The sequence below is a fragment of the Mustela lutreola genome, chromosome 18 (genome assembly GCF_030435805.1).
Source record: "Mustela lutreola isolate mMusLut2 chromosome 18, mMusLut2.pri, whole genome shotgun sequence".
Classification (NCBI taxonomy): domain Eukaryota; kingdom Metazoa; phylum Chordata; class Mammalia; order Carnivora; family Mustelidae; genus Mustela; species Mustela lutreola.
Window position 1 is genome coordinate 4,890,300 of NC_081307.1, and position 22,159 is coordinate 4,912,458.

The 22,159-nt window shown below is 47.9% G+C and overlaps 1 protein-coding gene across 14 annotated transcripts in view; it reads left to right on the top strand.

The window, feature by feature from the left end:
• ANK1 (ankyrin 1) overlaps positions 1-22,159 on the top strand; it is a 207,503-nt gene that overhangs the window by 175,524 nt on the left and 9,820 nt on the right. For 10 of the 14 annotated variants that reach the window (XM_059155988.1, XM_059155990.1, XM_059155997.1 and 7 more), the window contains 4 exons: positions 1,834-1,965; positions 2,770-2,916; positions 16,954-17,512; positions 20,107-20,392. In XM_059155988.1, the coding sequence (XP_059011971.1) occupies positions 1,834-1,965; positions 2,770-2,916; positions 16,954-17,512; positions 20,107-20,392 (1,124 nt within the window). The remainder of the gene's footprint in view (positions 1-1,833; positions 1,966-2,769; positions 2,917-16,953; positions 17,513-20,106; positions 20,393-22,159) is intronic. The other 4 variants (XM_059156002.1, XM_059155999.1, XM_059156000.1 and 1 more) reach the window with 1 other exon arrangement.

Below are 22,159 nucleotides of genomic sequence, written 5' to 3' on the forward strand. Positions count from 1 at the left end.
TGTCTCAGATAAGTCTGTTGACCCAGCAATGCCTTTGCGTGCCAGTGCAACGTGAGCTCCCTCCCTCCTCCATTTCTGCCGGGTTTTTCTTTATAAGAAAGAATTAAGTTGTTTGGTTTTTTTTTTTTTTTCTTTAAGATTTTATTTATTTGAGAGAGAGAGAGGGCGACTCTGAAGCAGACTCCACACTGAGCACTGAGCCCAGCTCGGGGCTTGATCCTATGACCCCGGCATCATGACCTGAGCCAAAACCGAGAGTTAGATATTCCACCAACTGCACCACCCGGGCACCCCAGAAGGAATTAACTTTTTTTTTTTTTTAAGATTTTATTTATTTATTTGACACAGAGAGATCACAAGTAGGCAGAGAGGCAGGTAGAGAGAGAGAGGAGGAAGCAGGCTCCCTGCTGAGAGCAGAGAGCCCGATACGGGAATCAATCCCAGGACCCCTGAGATCATGATCTGAGCCGAAGGCAGCGGCTTAACCCACTGAGCCACCCAGGCGCCCCAGGAATTAACTTTTGAAGTTACAAGAGACCTTAGACTCTGGTTCACCTCATTTTACAGATGGGAAAACTGAGACCCCGCTAAATAAAATGGCTCTAGTTTTATAGCTAGTTAGTGAGAGAACTCTGGAAAACCATCCAACAAATAAAAAACACAGACAAAAAAACTACATCTCCTGAGCACCTGTCCGCTGCTCCCCATACTCACGTTGCCCTTCCTCAAAGCCTGGCTTTGTGGAGGGAAAGAGAGAAAGAAAGAAAAGAAGTCTCAAGGTTACCTAATAATCTCTGGCTGTCCCTGAGGTCGACCAGAAGTCCCATCCACAGCAAGGGCAGATCTCACTTGGAGTGAGGCTGTGTGTGGGAAAAATTCCGTGAAAGCTCAAAATGTGTTTTACTCAAGTCACCAGCCCTATGACTTAGTCCACTCCCCCTTTTTTGTTACCTTTCATATGAATGGACTTCCTTCATTAGGCTCCCTGTAGAGAAGGCTTCAGAAAAACCCAGAAACCTTAGCAATAACCTGCTGAAAGACTCTGTGGGAAAAATTTACAACAGAGGTTCAGGGACTATTCAGTTCTTAAGCCAAAAAAGAATGTCCGTTGCTGCTGCTTGTGCGTGTGTGTGCGCGCACGCGTGTGTGGTGGGTGTACATTCTGATTCTTACTATCCCTGTCCCTCTGGTCTTCCTCATCCTTGAAATTGGACCCTGAGGCTGTTCTCCCTTCCAAAGCACCTGTGAGAAATAACAATAAAAACACTGGGAGGGAAAAACTAACATTCTGTGTTACTGCCTTGCATTCAGACAGGAACTTGTATTTTCATTTTAAATGTAAATAATGCCTTTCCCTGAAGAAACCTAAGTGCAGAGATGCATTTCCATTCTAATTGCTTTCTGGTGGAAAGTAAGTGGCATCCTGGTGTCCTACAGACGGCCCTGGTGCGGGTATCCGGAGGCTCAGCCCGCATCTGGCTCTGGCATTGGCTTGTTCCGTGACCTGGTGTGAGCGCTAGACTTGCTGAGAGGCTCAGGGTTGTCATCTCGTGTGTGAAGTGATGAAAGAGAGAAAGGACATTCATTCATTCGTCGTTCACTCCTTATTTTTTGAGTACTCCTGTTCCTGCCCCACTTTCTGGAGATAAAAAGATGCAGGTGTCTCTGTTTCACTAGGCACCTCTGCGTGGGAAAGACTACCAAATGCAGGGCCAGGCTGTCCTTTAGCTCCCGGCACTCCCTACCGGATGCCTCCACTCCACGATGCCCAGCTGGGGAGCCGGAGCCGGGCTCTGGCGTAGCTCACCCTTGGCTTCGGGTCTTTGCTTGCAGAGTTGGCTCGGGAGCTGCAGTTCAGTGTGGAAGACATCAACAGGATCCGTGTGGAAAACCCCAACTCCTTGTTGGAGCAGAGTGTAGCCTTGTTGAACCTCTGGGTCATCCGTGAAGGCAAAAACGCGAACAGTCAGTACCATTAAGCTAAGGACGCCTTCTCTTTCCAAAGCCCGTGCCTCTACACCCCAGCGGTTCTTCCTCCAAACTCCAGTTGGGATCATGGCCTTTGGAACCAATCCCTTTTACACTCGGTCTCTTTCTCCCTGTCTCTCTCACACACTTGTCTCAGGGTCATGGGGTCCTCTAGGCAATCCTGTCACAAGAAGATAGGAGAGTCTCGGCCTTAGCCTGTTTCCCATCTGAGTAAGAGGACAGTCACGCAGGGACCGAGATGACCCCTAGGTGCAGGGGGTGGGACTTCCTGTGGACATGAGGACTGCCCTCTGAGGACAGAGCACGGGGGAGCAAATCCCGCCTGATGTGAGACTATCTTTTCCTCCCTGGAGGGAAGATTTGTCTCAACTCTTTCCATCAGCTCTTCCTCAAGTATATTCCCAATTCTCAGGAACCGTAAGAGGAAATTGTCTGCATTTGCATCTCAAATTAACTGGCAAGGACCAAGGATTTCAAAAGGACAGTATCCAATTCTCCTCCCTCTCATTCCCTGTGGACTTTCTCTTGGAGGACAAAAAACAGTCTCTCCGTACTTTAAAATTGGCTACCATTAGGGGTTTAGGAAAGATCTGTGGAAGGGTAACAAAATATTCCCCAAAGAGGCAGGTAGTTTTGATGCTGAAAAAAGAGACAATAAATCGCCCCCATCCCCCACTTCCCACCTGCCTAGTTCTAGAATCCGCCCCCCACATTCCCGCCCCACCCATGATGATGAGAATCCCCTCGGCAAGCGCCCCTTCTCTTCTCCCCGCCCCACAGTGGAGAATCTGTACACAGCCCTGCGCAACATTGACCGCAGCGAGATCGTGAACATGCTGGAAGGCTCGGGCAGGCAGGGCCGCAATCTGAAACCTGAGCGGCGGCACGGGGACCGGGACTACTCGTCGTCACCCTCCCAGATGAATGGTGAGTGTCTTCTGGAAGGAGGCGGGCTGAGTTGGGTGCCCCTCTCCAGGCACCTGTGACACCTGATGAAACCATCTCTCTCCCTTTGGTGGGAGGTCAACCTCCATGCACTCCGTCCCTGGTGGTGGCGAGCGCAGAGGCAAGCAAGACAGACTGGGCAGAGAGGCTCCCCGATGTTCTCCACAGTCAACAGGCTGGTGGTGTGGTCCCACGGAAGAGTTGGAGTCGGAACAGGGGCTGGGATCCCCCCCCCTCCCTGTGGTTCTGTGCCAGGAATGGACCCTCTCTGGGCTTGTGTTCTCATCTGTAAAACAGTCAGTGATAGAGACGCAGAGGGCATGGAGATTTGGGCCCAAGATCTGATGTGGATAAGCTGGCTGGTATTTTCAGAGTCCTGGTGTGGCCCTTCTGTGAGGCTAAGTGGGCTCCTTTTATTTTTCAGTCTGGTCTCTCCTCTCTTTCTCTCTTTTTTATCACTCCTTCTCTTTCCTCTCCCTCTTTTTAATGTGCTTCGAGCATGGCGCAGACCCCCAATGTGACCAGTCCCAAGGGGAGGAAGCCCAGAGGCCCCTAACCTTTGCCCCCAGGACTCCCACTAGGTGTGTGGGGGGTGCCTCCCATTCACCTCCTTCCTCACAGCAACAGTGAAAGTAGCCAGTTGCATGAAGGAGAGGGGCTGAGGGGGGGTCCCCCCACTCCTTTCCCCTCACTTGTCTTCTCTCCAGTCCCTGGGCACAGAAAGAGCAGAGGCCCTGCTCTTCTGCAGGAGCCAGGAAGCTAGGGTTCCAGTTCCTTCCTTTCTCCTGACTCCTCGAGCTGCTGCGCCAGCTCCTCTTCTCTAAAGCCCGCAAGTGAGAGTCGATTCCCAAGGGTCCTTTACAGACCTTGGAGAAACCATTTTAATTCTCTGGTGCCTATTATGCCCCCACGGGCCAGCTGCACCACGCAGATTTCCCCAAGCTCCTAGTTCACAGGCAGCCCTGGCCATGCACTCACGTGCTGGCTGCGCAGGCGCTGTGGCCCCAGGGTGGGGTGGGGGGCGTGCCCCAGGGTGGGGTGGGGGGCGTGCCCCCTGCATTCCCCCCTGCGGTTTGGGCACAGGGCCTCCTGCGGCCAGGTGGGGCCTGTGCACGCAGAGCCACTCACACGTTTCTCTCCCCCATGTCCTGTGCCTCCCGAAACATGCCATCTAGCACCCCTGGGCGCAGGGCTCGTCTGTTGAGCACGTCCCGTCGTCTTCCTCTTCTGCCTCTGACCTCACCCGGACCTCTAGTCCGCTCATTCTGTTGCACTGCCTGTCTCCACTGTCTCGACCTCGGCCGGGTGGGCAGGAGCCATCCACCTCCACTGATGCATGTCGTGAAAGACTTCTAGCCCTCGCTCCCCATGTGGCTCACGGCTGCGTGGGACGGCGTGTGTGCACGCGTGTGCACGGAGGCGGGAGGAGGAGGGTGTGTCTCTGGCTCCGGGTAGGCTGGGTACTGCGCACTGCTCACTCTTCACACCTGGCGTAAAAGGGCTCCAAGGCAGTGGTCCACCCCCACGTCCCTCAGGGGACCAAGCCAGAGCACTGCGGGGACTGTGAAGGAGCCCAGCTCCCTTCCATGGAGGGGGGGAGGGCAGCTGAGGGACTGAAAACTTCAGGAGATCCACATGACAGAGCGCACCTCTTTTTCTCTGTGATATCTGGTCACTGGGCTGGGTTTCTTGACATTCCTGGGGCTGCTTCAGTCCAGTCAAATCAGCAAGTTTGTGTTTTTTTGTGCCCCAGTTATAGACCTAGAGGACAGCAGGCACGTAGAATTATGCGAGCATTAACAAGGCAGGAGGACAATTAAAATTACTTTAAGAGGATGGATCCCATGTTAAGTGTTCTTACCACAAAAAAAAAAAAAAAAAAAAAAAAAAAAAAAAGTCTCAGACTTAGGCATCTATCTGTGAAGCTGCCATCGGCCTGCAGAGCCCAGTGCCTAGACAGAGTTCGAAACCCCTCTGTTTTAGTGGGTCTGCTCATTTGGCAAATATTTTCTGAACACCTGCCACGTGCCAGGCATGGGTCTAGGCAGGAGAGATAAATCAGGTCTCGGACAGACACGCACAAAAGTGCCCCAAAACTCTGCCTCCAGGGAGCTTACCTTCTGTTGGGAGAGTCAGGCAACAACGAGATATGAAAGTGAGTGACCTAATGTGCTAGCAGAGGGAGGGAAGAGGGGCAGGAGCAGAACTCAGAGGGCAACAGGAGGCCAGCTCTTACAGACTGCCCTGAGGACACTGGGTCACTGGCAGTGAGCTAGGGAGCCACGGGAGGCTTTGTCAAGAAAGAGTATCCTGATGTAACTTAAGTTTTCACAGGATTCCTCTCCCTGCTTTGTTGATCTTAGACAATCACAAACCAAATGCTTCTGTGCATCCTGGCTTCTCTGTCTCACCCCGTCCCCCCTCCAGCAGGCCTGATGGACAGAGGCTGGGTGCCCTCCATGTGTGCTTCCCCAGCACGACCCAAGCAGTCGTTAGCAGACACCCAGCTTGCTCTTTCTGCTCTGCTTTTCTGGCACTAGAATTGCCTTCTCTCTGTTTATCCTGCCCACTTTCCTGTCCCAGGAAGAGCATCTCATATCAGGGTACCATTCTGGCCTGGAAAGAAGGGACAGGAGGACTGAGAGGTAGTAGGCTGGGGAGAGAGCAGCAGCCCACGGTTGCCCTGGCTCTCTCCTGGACAGGGACCCGTGTGGTCTTGCTGCCCGCGTAGCCCTCTGCACAGATGTCACAGTGGGACGTTTCCTCCTTTGCTCTTTACCTTGCTTCTTTGCTCATCTGAACCTCCTTATGAAGCGATGGTGATGAAGGGCAGGGCTTGCGTGCTCTGTGGCAGTCAGGAAACAGAATCTTGAGGTCTGTTTTCCTTCCTTTGTCACCCCTATTGCCATGTGCACCTGGCCTGGTCAGAGCAGAAAGGGGATTAAGTTCAAAGGCCAGTTTTCTTCCCCTCCATAGGAGGGGACTGCCCTGGGCTCTTGGGTAATAAACATGAAGAAAAAAAATTCCTATAAAACAAAAAAAAAAAAAAAAAAAAAAAGAAAGAAAGAAAAGAAAAGCATGTTTCTAAAAACAAATCAGATTTCTCATATAAGAGGAAAAAAATAGACGTCTCACATCCACACTTGTCAGGTCCGTTTGTTGGACAAGTTGGACATGTGATAATGTCTACTTAGAAATAAAATGTGTTTTACTTCCATCAACTCCTGAATCAGCTGGCGAATGCAGCTCTTGTCTGAGGTCCAGTTGGCTGTCTGCTCCTTGTCTAGCTTGCTACTAACATTAAACTCTGAGAGTGATCATTACATCTTGGTTATCAGAGACCCACCAGGATAACCAGAGATGAGGAGAGACTTGGGTCAGGACTGCTGGTCTGTGTTCTCCCCCAAAAGCGGGATCTGTAGTTGCCTCTTACCTGATCTCCCCAAAAAGCAATCCCAGAGTGGGGAGCTCTAGACTGAGGGATGGGTTGATGACTCAGGTGTGGCAGAGTCATGGGAGATTATTAGCAAGATGGGCACTTCTGAAACTCAACCTCAGGGACTCAGCAGACCTCATTATGGCGCAGTCCACCCCAGATTTTGTGAGGTAATCCTCATGAGGTTGTCTGAGGCCTTACGAACATTGCTCTTAGTAGTGATTCCCACTGGCATTGTGTACGGCCACACACAGCCTCGATCAAAGCTTCTGGGGATGTGGATAGATCAGTGGGGGTCCTCTGGGGCCTGAGAGGGAGCAGCGAGGCATACACCCTAAACATTAGTACTACAGGAAGGGCTCTAGAATAAAGAAAAAACAGGAAGTCCTGGGAGAGGGTATGCATGAGTTCTCTTCATGGACACATTTCATTTGGATGAAATCCCATTAAAGTGAACACCATGTGAGTTTTAAGGAAGAAAGGTCCTAAAGGGTACCAAATGAGCCTTGGGCATTCTGTGGCCAGTAGAGCTACCCTCTCCTGTCTTTATCAGGTCTTACTGAGACTCCCAAAAGTGACAGAATATTCACTTGGCTATAACCGACAGGTTGTTTAAGATGCATTCCACTTCTGGCCAAAATGAGGTAAATAAATAAGGACTGAATATACCCTCCTGCTTAAAACAGCCCGTGATACTCCAAAATGGGCCAAATATATGAAACAACAGTTTTCACAACTTTGGACATGAGTCAACAAAAGACAGTGATCCATGGAACGTGGGAAACAATTGAGGAAAACTCTGTAATTGCTAGTTTCTAGGTCATGACATAGAGAAGAAGAATCCAAGAAGTTTCCCTAGGTTGGAGAGTTGTTGAGAATCCAGAGAGAATGGAGCCACTCGAGTTGCGAAGATGTAGAGTACCAGGGAAGACCCAGCTGCTTAGAGAATTCTGAGATCTTCAGATTCACTGAGTGGGATTAGACATTACAGAAGAAAAGATTAGTGAATTTGACAACATAGTGATAGAAACTCTTCAAAAACCCAAAAGAAAAGAAAAATTTTAAAAAGCATCAGGGATCTTATATTTGTGAAAATAGAGTTCCCAACAGAGAATGGGTGAAAAAGCATCTGAAGAAATAAGGGCTGGAAAATGTCCAAATCTGATGAAAACTATAAATACACAGATCCAAGAAGTTCAGTGAATCACATGCATGGAAAACACGAGAGCAACTATGGCAAGGCATATTTTAAACAAACTGGTCAAAACCAATGATAGAGAAAGTCTTGAAAGTAGCCAAAGAAAAAGGGACATGTACAAAAGAACAAAGACAAGAATGATTTCAAACTTCTTGTTGGAAACAATGCAAGTCAGAAGACAATGAAGCAACATCTTTAAAGTAGATCACATCTTTAAAGAATACCTCTAAAGTAACCTACAATTCTAACTATACCTAGCAAAAATAGCTTTCAAAAATGAAGAGAAATAAAGACTTTTCAAAATATACAAAAACTGAAGGAATTCACCACCAGGGGACCCATGCTTCAGGCAATGTTAAATAAATGAAAGTCTTTCAGGCCAAATTAAAATGATACCAGAGAGAAATATGGATCTATAAGAAGGAATTAACTGCCAAAAATGTTAACTGCGAGGATAAATACATAATTCTCTAGTTAGTTACATTATTTCTTCATTATTTAAATCTCTTTAAAAGATAATCAATGATGTAAACAAAAGTAACAACAATGCAATGTTGGGTTTATAACATATGTAAAAGTAAAATGTATGATAACTATAGTAGAAAAGTAAAATAAGTTGAGGGAAAAATGGAGGTATACTATTATAAAGTGCTTATACTATACACCAAGTGTTATAATTTCACTTCAAAGTACACTGTGATAGGGCACCTGGATGTTTCAGTTGCTTAGGCATCTGACTCCTGTTTCTGCTCAAGTCATGGTCTCAGGATCATGGGATCAGCCCAGCCTCAGGCTGCACATAAAGTGGGGAATCTACTTCTCCTCACCCTCTTACTTTCCTCCTGCTCACACACTCTCAGTCTCTCTGTCTCTCTCTCTCTCTGAAATAAGTAAAAACCTTTTTTAAAAAGTAGATTGTGATAGGTCAAGGATGTATATTATGAGCCTTAAAGCAACTACTGAAATAATAAAAGAGAATTATACCTAATAATCCATCAAAATGGATCAAAGGGAATTATGATAAATTATAATTAATCCCAAAGAAGACATACAAAGAAGAAAAAGAGAAGAACAGATAGGAGAAATAGAAAAGTAGAAATTAGCAAGTGATATATTTATTTAATAAATAATCTTATTTAATAAGTTTATTATTTAATAAGTTAATTATTTATTAATAGTATATTATTAAATATACTATTATAATTATGTATAATTATATAATATAGATTATATTTCTATTATTTTCTATTTTATTTTTAAGTGTTAAGTTTATTTATTTTTAATACTTATATTTTAAATATAAATGTATTTATATTATATGTAATTATATAATATAAATTATTATATTAAATTTTTATTATATTTGATAAATAATCTTCTTAAATATAAATGGTCTGCATACTCCACTTAAAAGGCAGAGATAGTCATACTGCATACAAACGTAAATCTCAGCTCTGCCCTTCAAATATCAAAACACAAATTCCTTAAAAGTAAAAGGATGAGAAAAGATAAACTGTGCTAACATTAATCAAAAGACAACTGACATGGCTATACTAACATCAAACAAGTAGGTTTCAGAACAAAGAATATTACCAGTGAGGAAAAAAATAATTTCATAAGCAGTTCATCCAGAGGGCTTAATAACCCTAATGTTTATGCACCTAGTAATATAGCTTTAAAATGCATGAAGCAAAGACTGAGAAAACTACCATGAGAAATAGACAAAACCACAGTTACAGTGGGAGATTTCAATACCCCTGTCTTGATCATTAATAGAACAAGTAGAAAAATCAGTAAGCATATTGAAGGTTAGAGCAACGCTATCCTCAGCTTGACCTAATTGACACTTATAAACATTTTACCGTATGACAGCAGCAGGCACGTTCCTTCAGTTGCATCTGGAACTCACACCAACATGGACCATATTCTAGACCATAAAGCAAGTCTCAGATTTAGAAGATTTTGGAATATACAAAGCATGTTCTCTGACCACAGTGAAACTCAATTAGAAAACAATAACAGAAAATCTGGGAAGTCTCAAATATTTGGAGCTAAATAATTCACTCCTAAATAACCCATGGATCAAACAAGAGAGTAAAAGGGAAATTAGAATATAGTCTCAGTTGAATGTAAATAAGAACACAAGACATCAAAATTGATAGGATGCCAGTTGTTGTGTGTTGGACTCAGCCTATCAACAGCTAGTATTGTGGCTGGACCAGCCCTCTTGGATCTTATTATGATTGTAAGATGCCCATTAGCAATAACCACCAGGCTTGCCGTGGTGGGGGAGTTTATTACTTACAGAACTTGAAAATTACATAGCATATTTAGGACCACATAGCAAAGTTGTGAGGAGAAAGACAGAGAACAAGCTTGAGGCTGGGGTTCTGCTATTTGGGGGTGGTTAAGAATTGGGGCCTAGGCTCTTATGGGCTCCCTTTTTTTTTTCAAGATTTTTAAAAATTATTATTTTTATTTATTTATCTTATTTATTTGAGAGAGAAAGAACACAAGCAGGAGGGACATGCAAAGGGAGAGAGAGAGGGAGAAGCAGACTGCCTGCCGAGCAGGGAGCCCACGTGGGTCTCAATCCCAGGACCCTGAGATCATGACCTGAGCCTAAGGTGGATACTTAACCAACTGAGCCACTCAGGTGCCTCTCATTGGCTCACTCTTCATTGGTAAATTTAAAACATAAGAGTGGGAATTTAAAGCATGAGAAAATAAAAATCAAGTGACCCAAATGATCAGTTGCTGAAATCAACCAAGATTTACGTAATAGAGGGGCTTCAGTCAGGGGAGGTGGTCTGGCCTTTATCTAGTCATGGGCCTGGCAATGTGTTTATTTGAGGTAGCCACCTTGGAAGTGGCTACCTGCACAATCAAAGCTTAGGTCAGGCACTTGCGTTACAGAAGTTAAAAAAAGAAAAAGTAAAGAAAACACACAGTCAGAGCTTATACAACACTAGTAAGGCAGTACTCAGAGGGGACAATGTCCACATGGGAAAAGAGAAACTTTCTCAAATTTTAAAAGTTAGCCACATGACAGAAAGGAAATACCCAACTCCAGCCCTTGCTAGCTATCTTTTCCCACCTCAGGTAGAGGGAAAAAAACCTTAATACTTGTGAAGTTCATAGTCCAAAGGCATAGAGGCTCACGAAAAGACTGAGACCAAAACATAGGACTAGAGAATGCTTTTCTTCCCTCCACACCTCACCACTGTATTACTAAAGGCCTATTCACAGCACTTCCTTTCATTCAGTACATCACATCTGGATATCAAGAAAAATTTGTAAGACACCCCGAAAGGCAAAAAACACAGTTCGAGGAGACTGAGCAAGCGTTAGAAGCAGTCATGGAAAGGGATGTTGGAATTATCAGACTGGGAATTTAAAACAACTATGATCAATATGCTAAGGGTTCTAATGGATAAAGTAGGCATCATGTAGGAGTAGATGAGTGTTATAAGCAGAGAGGTGGAAATCCTAAGAAAGAACCAGAAAGAAACACTAGAGATGACACCATAAATGAAGAATGCCTTTGATGGGCTTACTAACCCAGCCACTGCAGAGGAAAGACTCTTTGAGCTTGAGGCTAAGTCAACAGGAATCTCCCAAACCGAAAAGTAAAGAGAACAAAGACCGAAAGAAACAGAGTAGAATATCCAAGGAGTGTGGAGTGACTACAAAACGTATCATATACACATGATGGCAATACTAGATGGAGAAGAAAGAAGGCAATAGAAGAAATACTTGAAAAAAATAATGACTGAGAATTTACCCAAATTAGTGTCGGACACCAACCCCCAGATCCAGAAAGCTCAGAGAACACAACAGGATAAATGTCAAAAAACTATGCCTAAGCATATCATTTTCAAATCACAGAAAGTCAAAGATAAAGAAAAAAATGCCCCAAAAATGGGGGTGGGCAGGAAGGAAAAAACGTTATCTATAGTGGAACAAAGATAACATCACATCTGATTTCTCTTAGAAGCCCTACAGACAAGAAGGAAGTGAAATGAAATATTTAAACTGTTGAGAGGGAAAAACACCAACCTGGAATTCTGGATCCTCTTAAATTTTATATTTCAAAAGTAAAAGATGAAAAAAGACTTCTCAGACAACCAAAAATTGAGGAAATTTGTTGTCAGCAGACCTGCCTTACAGAAAGTATTAAAAGAAGTTCCTTCAAGAGAAGGAAGAGAGTATGGGTGGGGAACCTATGATGGACATTAAGTAAGGAAGAGCATCAAAAAAAGATTAAGTGAAAATAAAATAAAAACAGATTTTCTTATTCTTAGTGGTCTACAGTTTGTTCAAAATGATAATAGCAATAACATATTCGATTACGCATGCATCTTATGCACACACACACACATGCTTATGTGTAAGTGGAGTGAACGATGAGAGGCGGAATTAAGAATATTTTGTTATTATAAGGTACTCACACTACCTGTGCTGTAGTGTTATTTGAAAGTGGACTGTGTAAGTGTATATTGCAAACACCAGGGCAACCACTAAAAAAAAAATTTTAAAGAAGCATAACTAACATGCTAAGAAAGGAGAAAAGATGGAATCATATAAAATGCTCAGTTAAAACCACAAAAGGCAGAAAAAGAATAGAAACAAAGAACGAGGGCAACAAATAGAAAAGAGTAGCAAATGCGGCGTATGTCAATCCCGCTATATCAAGAATCATTGTGAGAGTCAGTGGTCTAAATGCACCAATTAAAAGACTCAGAATGCATCAAAAAACACATACTGTCTGTATGAAAACCATTTTAAATATGAAGACACGTGTAGATTTAAAGTGAATGGGTGTACAAAAATAAACCATGCTAACGCTAATGAAAAGAATTCATGAGAAGCTAAATTAACTTCAGGCAGAGCAGACTTCGAAGCAAAGTTATCAGGGATAAAGGGGCATTATATTAGAAAGAGGTCGGTTCTCCAAGAAGGCATAATAATCCTTAATGTGTATGTGCCTAACAACAGAGCACCAAACTATGGGAGGCAAAAACTGAGAGAACGGCAAGGAGAAACAGATGAATCCACTACCAGAGTTGGAAATCAGCATCCCTCTATCAGAAATGGACAGACCTCGTAGGCAGAAAATGGGTGAGGACACAATTGAACTCAACACCATCAGCTGGATGTCACAGCCTACTTCAACCAACAGCAGCAGAATACACATTCTTCTCAAGTTCACATGAACATGCACCAAGTTAGACCATATGCAGGGCCGTAAGACACACCTTAATAAATTTAAAGAATAGAAATAAATAAATCAATATAATTAATCAGATTAGCAAACTAAAACAGGAAAACCATATGGTTATAACAGATGCAGAAAACATATTTGACAAATCCAACATCCATTCCTTATTAAAACAACAACAACAACAAAAGACGGATAGATTCGTGGAACAGAATGGAGTCCAGAAATAGAACCACATATGTAAGAACAACCGACTTTCAACAAAAATACGAAGGCAATTCATGGAGAAAGGATAACCGGGCTGGAACAATTGGATATTCACAAGCAAACATGAACTTGGATTTATACGTTACATCAGCATATACAAAAATTAACTCAAAGTGGATGGTAGCTTAAATGTGAAACCTAACGTTAAAACTTATAGATATTAACAAAAAACTATACAACTTCTAGAAGGAAACATAAAAGAAAACCTTAGAAAAATCTTGGGCAAGGCAAAGATTTCTTAGCTACGACGGTGGAAGTGCGATCTGTACAAAAGATAAATCAGGCTTCATCAAATTTTAAAAACTTCTTCTTTTCAAAATACATTGTTAAGAAAGTGAAAAACTAAGCCACAGATTGAGAGAATATATTGGAAATAGTCATCTGACATAGGACTGGTATCCAGGATATATAAAGAATTCTCAAAACTCAATAAGAAGAAAACAAACTCTCCAATTTTTAGATCAGAAAGTTTGAGCAGACCGTTAACCCAGAACAGACACAGAGGGCAAATAAACACATGACAAGAGGCTCAGCATTATTAGTCATTAAAAAAATACAAAATAAAACTACAAAGGAGATCCCGCGACCCCCCTGTAAGAATGGCTAAAATGGAGAAGACCAGTCATATGAGGTGTCAATGAGGATATTGGAGAAACTGACCCTCTCATCCACTGCTGGTGCGACTGTAAAAGGAAACAACCAATTTGAAAAAGCCTTTACTTCGTGAGAAGATAAAATGCACCTACGATCCAAACACGCGGTTCCCAGGTGTGTGTCCCAAAGAAAAAGCATACGTTCACATGGACAAGCAGCTTGATTTGTAACAGCCCCAAACCGGAAGCAAGTCACATGGCCACTCACAGGTAAATGGGTGAACCACCTGTGATGCATCCCCCTAATGGAACACGGTGCAGCGGTAACAATGGATAAATCATCGCTGTGCTCAACAGCACAGTGATACCCAAATCGCTGCACCCTGTAAAAGAAACCAGACTGAAAAGAGTATACACTGTATAAGTCCATTTCTAGAAAGTTCTGGGAAATGTAACCTCATATACAGGGACAGAAAGCAGATCGGTGGTTCCCTGGGAACGGGAATGCAAGAAGGAAGGATTGCAAAGAAACGTGAGGACACCTTTCAAGGGCAATGAATGTTCCTCTTTTTGTTGTGATGATGGTTCCTTGGAACTTATTCAATGGTCTACTTTAAAATATGCGCACTTACTGTATGTCAGCTATACCTCAATAAAGCAATTTTAAAAGACACTAATGGTGAAATCAAGTGAGAAGACCACTCTTTCTGTGTGCCCTGAGCCGGTTGCTGAACCTCTAGTTTGCTAATCTATAGAGTAGAGATAATATTGCTTTCCTTGTAAGATTGTTGTGATGACTAAAAATGACATATTTAGTATGGGTTTTTTTTTTAACAAAATAGGTACTTAATTAATTAGTAATGGAAATAACATAATAATGCTCTCAAAAATAAGAAGAGGGGGCACCTGGATGGCTCAATTGGTTAAGCATCTGCCTTCCTCCCAGGTCATGATCTTAGGGTCCTGGGATTGAGTCCCGCGTGCGGCGGGCTCCCTGCTCAGCGGGGAGTCTGACTCTCCCTCTCCCTCTGCCCTTCCCCCAGCTAATGTGCTCCTCTTGCTCTGCTCCTTCTCTTAAGTAAATGAATAAAATCTTAAAACAAAGGGGTGGGGGATAAGAAAAATAATCACTTGACTCTTAAATGTTCTGCTGGTATATTTTCCAGAGAGATTTCCTTGGAGGGTTAGAAGGCTGTTGGTCCTGGTTTCCCAACTCCTTAGGTCATGGCTCCACATAGAGTGACTTGGATTTAACATGGGAATATTTGGCCCACCGGTTTCTCCTGCTCTCCCATCTCCTCTTTGTGCCTCCTTGTTTGGCCAGAGCTGTTAGTCTATAAGCACCCTGTTACCCTCCCCGCCCCCCAGCCCCTGATGGTCTTTTCCTCCTTCTCAACTTGAGCCTTGGAACCACAGAGACTTCTAGAGATAGATCAGTCAGGGGGAAAACTCTCCCAGGATGATGAAGAGAGGATGTATGTCAATCATACAGCCTGGTTCCTGGCACCTGGGACACATACATGAATCAGCGATGGTGGCTTTTCTAAATGTGGCTGGGGGTATCCGTCCTGGCTCCTGTGTCCTCCTCACACACCTGGAGAGTTTTGCAGTAGTCACCAGGCCCTAGGGAGTCCCAATCCTGTTCTAGGGAAGTGGGAGGGAGAGGGAGACACCATTCCTGCCCTCCCACGAAGCAGCTTAACAAGGACCATAGGACGGGTTCAAAGATGAGGGGAGACGAGGTGAGCCAAAGTCGCTGGGAGAATGTCAAGAAAACAGGGCGACGAGAACCTGTCTTATTTGAGTGTGTTTGTGTGTTTGTAATCCTCAGCCCAGGCACTGTGCCTGGCCTGCAAGTGGCCCTCGGTTAGTATCTTTGGGTTGAACAAGTGAGTGAATGAAGATAACCACAAGTAGAGCAGCAATAGGCTGCATTCCAGCCTAGGGATGAGGGTCCATTTGGGTGGGAGAAAGGCCAAACCCGGGGAAGGGCTGGACGCAGGGTGGTGAGGGGTGAAGGGCAGGACAAAGAGTCTGGACACTTGGTTAGGGGCCTTTCTGGGCACAGGAAGTTCCCTAGAGACAGCAGGGGCAGCTTGCCCATACCCAGGGGTCCTTTTTTGGTGCTACGGGGTCTTTAGGCTCCGGTTTCCCAACTAAGCTGAGCTGGATGGAGAAGCTTGCCTTCTGGTCCCTTCACCAACCCACAGACTGGCCCAAGGTCTGACGTGGAGTCAGAGGGCCTCTTTGCCCTATCCATGGACCCCCACTTGTGTCTAGAGGAGAGCGGAGGAGGCAACTGACAGAACACTGTCAGATTCCTCATATGCTTACACGTGCCCCTCACTCGGGCTTTGAGTCACTTCTGAACATGAGGGAGCCCATGGCAAAGCCAAGCAGAAGACTAGCAGGGATGCGCATGAGAGCCGGTCACAAGGAGCAGACGTATGAAAAGGCTACAGCGACCACCAGGCCAGGCCTGTTCTAACTGGCCGCAGCCCCACCGGCTCACCGCTGACCTGGGCCCAGTGGGAACAGTGCAGGGCCTGCAGGCCAGGAGCTTCTGGGCAAAGCCGGAAGTACCAGCTGACGGGCCTCCTGTTGCCCTCTGACCCGGTCTCCCCCATTCTGAACCCTAAGAACTCTCACTCACGCCACTTAGATCCCTCAGAATTTCCAGAACCCATCTGTAACTTGAGAAAGAGTGACTTCATCTGAAACCAAGTGGTTTCCCACTTGACCACTGCACCGAGGGTGGGTGTTCGGCCCCTCCAAGCTTGGTTACTGCCCCCAGATCTGGGGAGGCTGGTCCCTCCCTTGAAGGTACCTCCCTGGCTGGTTTCCCCAAGGCCTGTGCTAAAAGGATGTTTTGAGCAAAGAAAGAGCAACATTTCTTTCTGCCCAGACGTCAAGCGGTGGGCTTTCATCCGGTTGGAGACAGATGGGAGCACAGATCCTTCAGATCAGGACTTCTTGATCTATTGCTCTGAACCGGAGAAGAAAGAACTCCAGTCTCTGCTCTTTGCCATTCAGCAAAGGAGCCCTTGTCTCCGCCACACTTCCCGCCTGTCCCCTACCCATCCCAGAGCCTTGTTCCTCCTGCCCCCGGGCCCTGGGCAGCAGCCACAGGCCTGAGCGTTGGACACTGAGCTTGGAAAGCCTCCCTACCCGCAATGCGCATGCGTGTCTATGGCCGTGCCTGTGCGTGCGTGTGCGTGTGCGTGAGCGTGAGCGTGGGTTTGCACGTAAGCCTGTGTGACAAAAATCGCTTCTGGAGCATGTTGCCCTCTGTCTGCCCATCCAGGTTACTCCTCGCTGCAGGACGAGCTGCTGTCCCCCGCCTCCCTGCACTACGCGCTTCCCTCTCCGCTGCGCGCAGACCAGTACTGGAACGAGGTGGCCGTCATAGACGCCATCCCCTTGGCGGCCACGGAGCATGACGCCATGCTGGAGATGTCTGACATGCAGGTGTGGTCCGCGGGCCTCACGCCCTCCCTGGTCACTGCTGAGGACTCCTCTCTGGAGTGCAGCAAGGCCGAGGACTCTGACGCCACCGGCCACGAGTGGAAGCCGGAGGGGGTGCTCTCCGAGGGACCCCAGGGCTCCACGCTGGGCTCTCTGGACCTTGTGGAGGACGACACAGTGGATTCAGATGCCATAAATGGCCTTATCGATTTGCTTGACCAGGAGGAAGGTCAGAGGTCAGAAGAGAAGCTGCCAGGTCACGAGAGGCAGGAGGACGCCCCAGGTGCGGGGCAGGACTCAGAGAATCAAGTGTCTCTTGTTGCAGGCCAGCAGAGGGTGCAAGCCCACATCACAGAATCCCCCAGCGTGAGTCGGGTGATGGAGATGAGCCAGGACAGGTAAGGGGCTGGGCGGCTGGGGAAGGGTACCTTCTGTCTTCCTGGGCTTTGGGGGTGAGCAGGTGAGGGGGGGGTAGGCAAAGCAGCTCGATAGGGCACTGGCTGGCCTCTTGAGTCCCCCGCCGTCGCTCGGGCCTCAGTTCTGTGGGCATGGAGCCTGATCTGCAAAGGCCAGTCCTTGCCTAAGATGCCCCTGGGCGTGGCCCGCTGGAGGGAGGCTGGGGGGCGGGTGTGAGGAGAGAGACGATGAGGCTCAGGCCAGCCACCTCTCTGGTGAGGTGAGGGTAGGCACTCTGGGTCCTGGTGCTATTAGGCGCTTGGTGGGGAAGACCATATTTAGAAACCTGGAGGCACCAGGGAGGGCCAGGCGAGTGACTCAGGCAGTCACACAGCCTGCGTGTGACAGAGCTGATAAGGTGCCCTTCTGCTCTACCCGTTGAAAGTGTGAGGTTGGGGGGCTTCATAGGGGCGGGGCAGAACTTGTGGCTGTGGAGACATTGGGGCTCTCCTGGGCCTGCAGCAGGCAGCCGTGTGGGCAGGTCAGGCAGGGAGCCTTGGGCAGACACCGAGGGTTTCCGGCCTCAGGTCCGATTAACATCTGTGGCTGGGGGGGCCCGCCACACCTGCGGGGCTGGGCAGACTGCAGAGGACACTTTGGCCTTCCTGGACTGGCACAGGAACTGAGCCACAGTGGCCCTTTCCCCTAAAATTGCCTAAAATTCCCCTAAAATTTCTCTAAAGCAAGGAGATGGTCTGTGGGCTCCCTGAAGGCTGGGCACACCCACCACACCCCATAGCTCAGGGCTGCCTAGGCTGCGGGGAAGCTGTTCTCGTGGCCTCTTCCACCGCAGCTGGCTCTCTGGCCTGCTCAGAAGCCCAGCCTGAGTGGGCCCTTCCCCAGGATCCACCCGGTGTGGCCCGAATACTGTAGGCAGAGGAAAAAGAAAGCCAGAAAGGGTTTATGTCATTGTATTTTCGTTTCCCAAATGAATCCTTTGATGACCCGGGAGAGTTTGGGTGGGCGGGTGGCCTGTGAGAATTACGAGTGATTCGGTGGGAACCCTGTGGCGGAGGCCACTCCCAACAACCCATGTCAGCCAGTCACTGAGCAGCACTGACTGGGCTGGCCTGGCCACCCGAGGGGGAACCAGAAGGCCTGGTGCTAGGCCTTGGAGTGGTACGGTTTGGTTCTATGACCGCAGTCAGCCTTCTAGTGGGGACAGGTGAATTTCGTTCACTCCCCCCACCAGTATGTGTGGAGCCCCTGCTGGGTCCCGGGCACCTGTAAACTGTGCTGGGATTGTGGCATGGAACAGGACACACAGAAGTCTCCATCTGCTGAAAGTTTTATGTTCTATTGGGGAGATGGACAATAAATGAAGTGAAGCTATTGAAATGGAAAGTAACTAAAAAGGAAAAGTTAGGGGACCCTGCGTGGCTCAGTTGGTTAAGCGTCCGACTCTTGATTTCGGCTCAGGTCACCATCTCAGGGTTGTGAGATCAAGCCCCATGTTGGGCTCCATGCTGGGTGTGGACCCTGCTTGAGATTCTCTCTCCTTCCCCCTTTGCCCTCTCCCCCACAAAAGAAGGGAAACATTATGTCATGGTCCTAAAAGGAAAATAAGGGTGGGGGGGTAGGTCGTATGTACCCATGTGGAGAGCAGATGGCTAAAATGAGGGGTAGGTAGCCTGGAAGCCTGAGACTGTGATGTTGGAGTAAAGAGCAGAAAGAATTAAGAGGTGAGCCATGTGAATGCCAAGGGCATGTATCCACCAGAAGGCCCAGCCAGCACAAAGGCCTTGCAGGGAAGACAGGGTGCGACACGTCGGGGAGAAAGTGTGGCCTTGACCATGAGTTACTCATGAATGTGGCCTTGACCATGCTGTCCCTGAGATGCCTATGAGACCCCCAAAGCAGAGATGTGCTGGAGGCATTTGGGTCTACACATCTGCAGATCAAGGAGGAGAGCACGAGGAGCACACGGATGGGGTGTGAGGCCATGGACTGAACGGGCTCACTTCAGAAGTGGGCGTAGGTAGAGATGAACTCTGAGAACTGAGCCCTGGGGCGCTTCCATGTTCAGGAGTCAGAGAAATTAGGAGAAATCAACAAAGGACACTAAGAAGTGGTAGCTGGGCGGTGCGGGGGGTGGGGGGGGGGACCAGGCAAATGTGGTGTCCTAGAAGCCATAGAAGAGCGTGTTTCCAAGGGAGAATGTGGCAGCTTTATTGGATGAGCACTGGGATAAGGACCGTGGTGGGCATGTGGCCGGAGGGCTGGAGAGGAAGCAGGTGAGATGATGGGCATGGAGGCCTGGGTGACGCCCAGCAGGGTGAGCCAAGTGCCTCAGGAACCCAGCGTGGAGAGCCTTCCACTTAAAGTGACAGGGCCAGCGGTACTGGTCTCCACGGCCCTTTCCTCCTGGACAGCAGCGCTGGCCCCTCTGGGCCTCTCTTAGCAGGACAGGCAGCCGTGTGCTAGCTGTGGGGTTCGCTCCTATTGTCCCATCACTCCAGCTCTGGAGGGGGCGGGTGTCTGAGCAGCCAGAGACCGAAGGATAACCTGGTGTCCTTTCTCTCTCCCTGGACCCCAGACTGCAGCACTGGGATGAGGAAGGCTCCATTGTCTCATACCTACAAGACACTGCCCGAAGTTCCTGGCCAGAGGAAGTCACCCAAGGCTCACACTCCTTCCAGAGTACCATCACCACTATCCAAGAGCTGGAGCCCAGTGGGTCGCACGAGTATGAGAAGGTCCTGGTGTCCACAGCTGAGCACGTCCGGGAAGGGCAGCCAGAGGCTGAGAGCAGGGCACGGAGACGACAGAGTCACCAAGAGTGGGTGCAGGAGGCTCGGAGCACCTTCTCCCTGATGGCAGAGGTGAGCGCGCACCCAGCCGCCCGCCGATGCCCAGAGGGGCGTGGGAGGGGCCTGAGGCCCAGGGCGGCCTCTCCTCCAAGCCAGCCCCAGGCCCAGCCAGCTTCCTTTCTTTAAAAATTGTGGTGTGACTTTGCTGTCTCTACAAGTAAGGATACGAGTCACAGTCTCTGCTGAGGGAGGGGAGGAGCTGATGTTCCCTGAGCTTCTTGCCCCAAGGTTGCATGATCTGAGGGGGGCTTTGGAGTTAGGTCTGACTGATTCCAAAGCCATGGTTTTTGTTGGTTTTCTTGTTCCATTGTGTGTCTTAGGAAGGGTGTAGAGCAGAGAGACCTGGGTGTTAGGCTAACTCAGTCCTACCGTGATCTGTGTGGCCACGGACAGACCACTCAGTTCTCAGCACTTCGGCTGTGGTCACCATCTCAGGTGACCTGAAGGGTGCCTGGGTTATTGCCTGGGCTTGGGAATGCTGGGGTCCTCTCGGCGGGGCTCAGCGGGTGGTAGGGGGTGCCCCGCCTCCCTCAGACCTCCCTCCCCACTTGGGGTGTGCCCGGCAGTACTCATTTTATCTATTCCCTGTGACTTCACTCCCCATTCCCATTCCCATACACATCCATTTTAATGTATTCAGGGAATTTTTTTTTATTATGAAAAATCAGATAAATACAAAACCAGAATAGCACATTAATTTCCATGCTCTTACTGTTCAGGCACTAGTTACCCGATTGTGGCCAATCCTGTTTCACGGATACCTACCTCTCTCTTCTCCCCCCTCCCCAACATTTTTTTGAGACAAATCCAGACAGCTCATTAAGGTGTGCCTTTTGAATATATGCATTTTTAAAAAATTTTCGTCGCTGTTCCACGCCTGTGTATTTTTAGTGTGCGCAGAAACAACGTGTTCCGCATCTCATTTGGTGTCTTACGGTTCGCCTCATCCGGAAGCTTGGCGGCTCCCCCTCCTTCCTTCCCTTCTGCCACTCTTCTCGTCCCTCTGCCTACCTGAGCCTGAGCCCTAGTGGGCACGTGGGGGCCCCCACAGCTAGGTTAGCTCCACAACAGCCCTGGGCAGCCAGCTGCAGAGAGCTGCTAGGATTCCAATAAGGTTTTATTTAGACTACTTCCCTGCAAGTGTGTGCCTTGGACAGGACAGGCGGCTGCGTCCGTTTTTCTCCCCAGACCAGCCCGCGCATTCTTGGCCAGCAGGCTGTCCTTCCGCACTTGTACTACTCCTAACAGCAAGTACTTGGCCGAGAGCTCAGGCGCTCTTAACTGGGTCAAATTCCGGATTCCTGGGGAAAGAGAAGGGTGTTAGGAGCTGCCTTCTGTGTGCTCCCCCTGCAGTTAGCCTTTGGTGAGGGGAGGGCTGGGGAGAAAGCCAGGAGCACTCCTGTGGGTCGCAGGAGAAAACTTCTAGGTCATAGGGTCTAACTGCCTTGTTTATAAATGAGGAGGCTGAGGCCCCAGAGAGTTACCCAATTGTTACCCAGAGAGGCTGAGGATTTCCCCAGGGTCACACAGCCATCTACTGTGAGGGGCAGGGGAGTCCGGACCTCATGCTTCCCAGTGAGAGTAAGGGAGTGTGCGGGGCTGCCAGGCCTGACGCCTTCCAGGTCCAGGGCTGGATTAGATGGTATAGGTGAGCTGTCATTCTAATCACCTGACAGGACCCCAGGGCTGGTCGTGAGACCCGCATAAGCCAAGGGTTTGCAAAGCCCCCATTGACTGGTATTTCCGGTGAATTTCTGAAAACACTGACGGGGAGAGAGA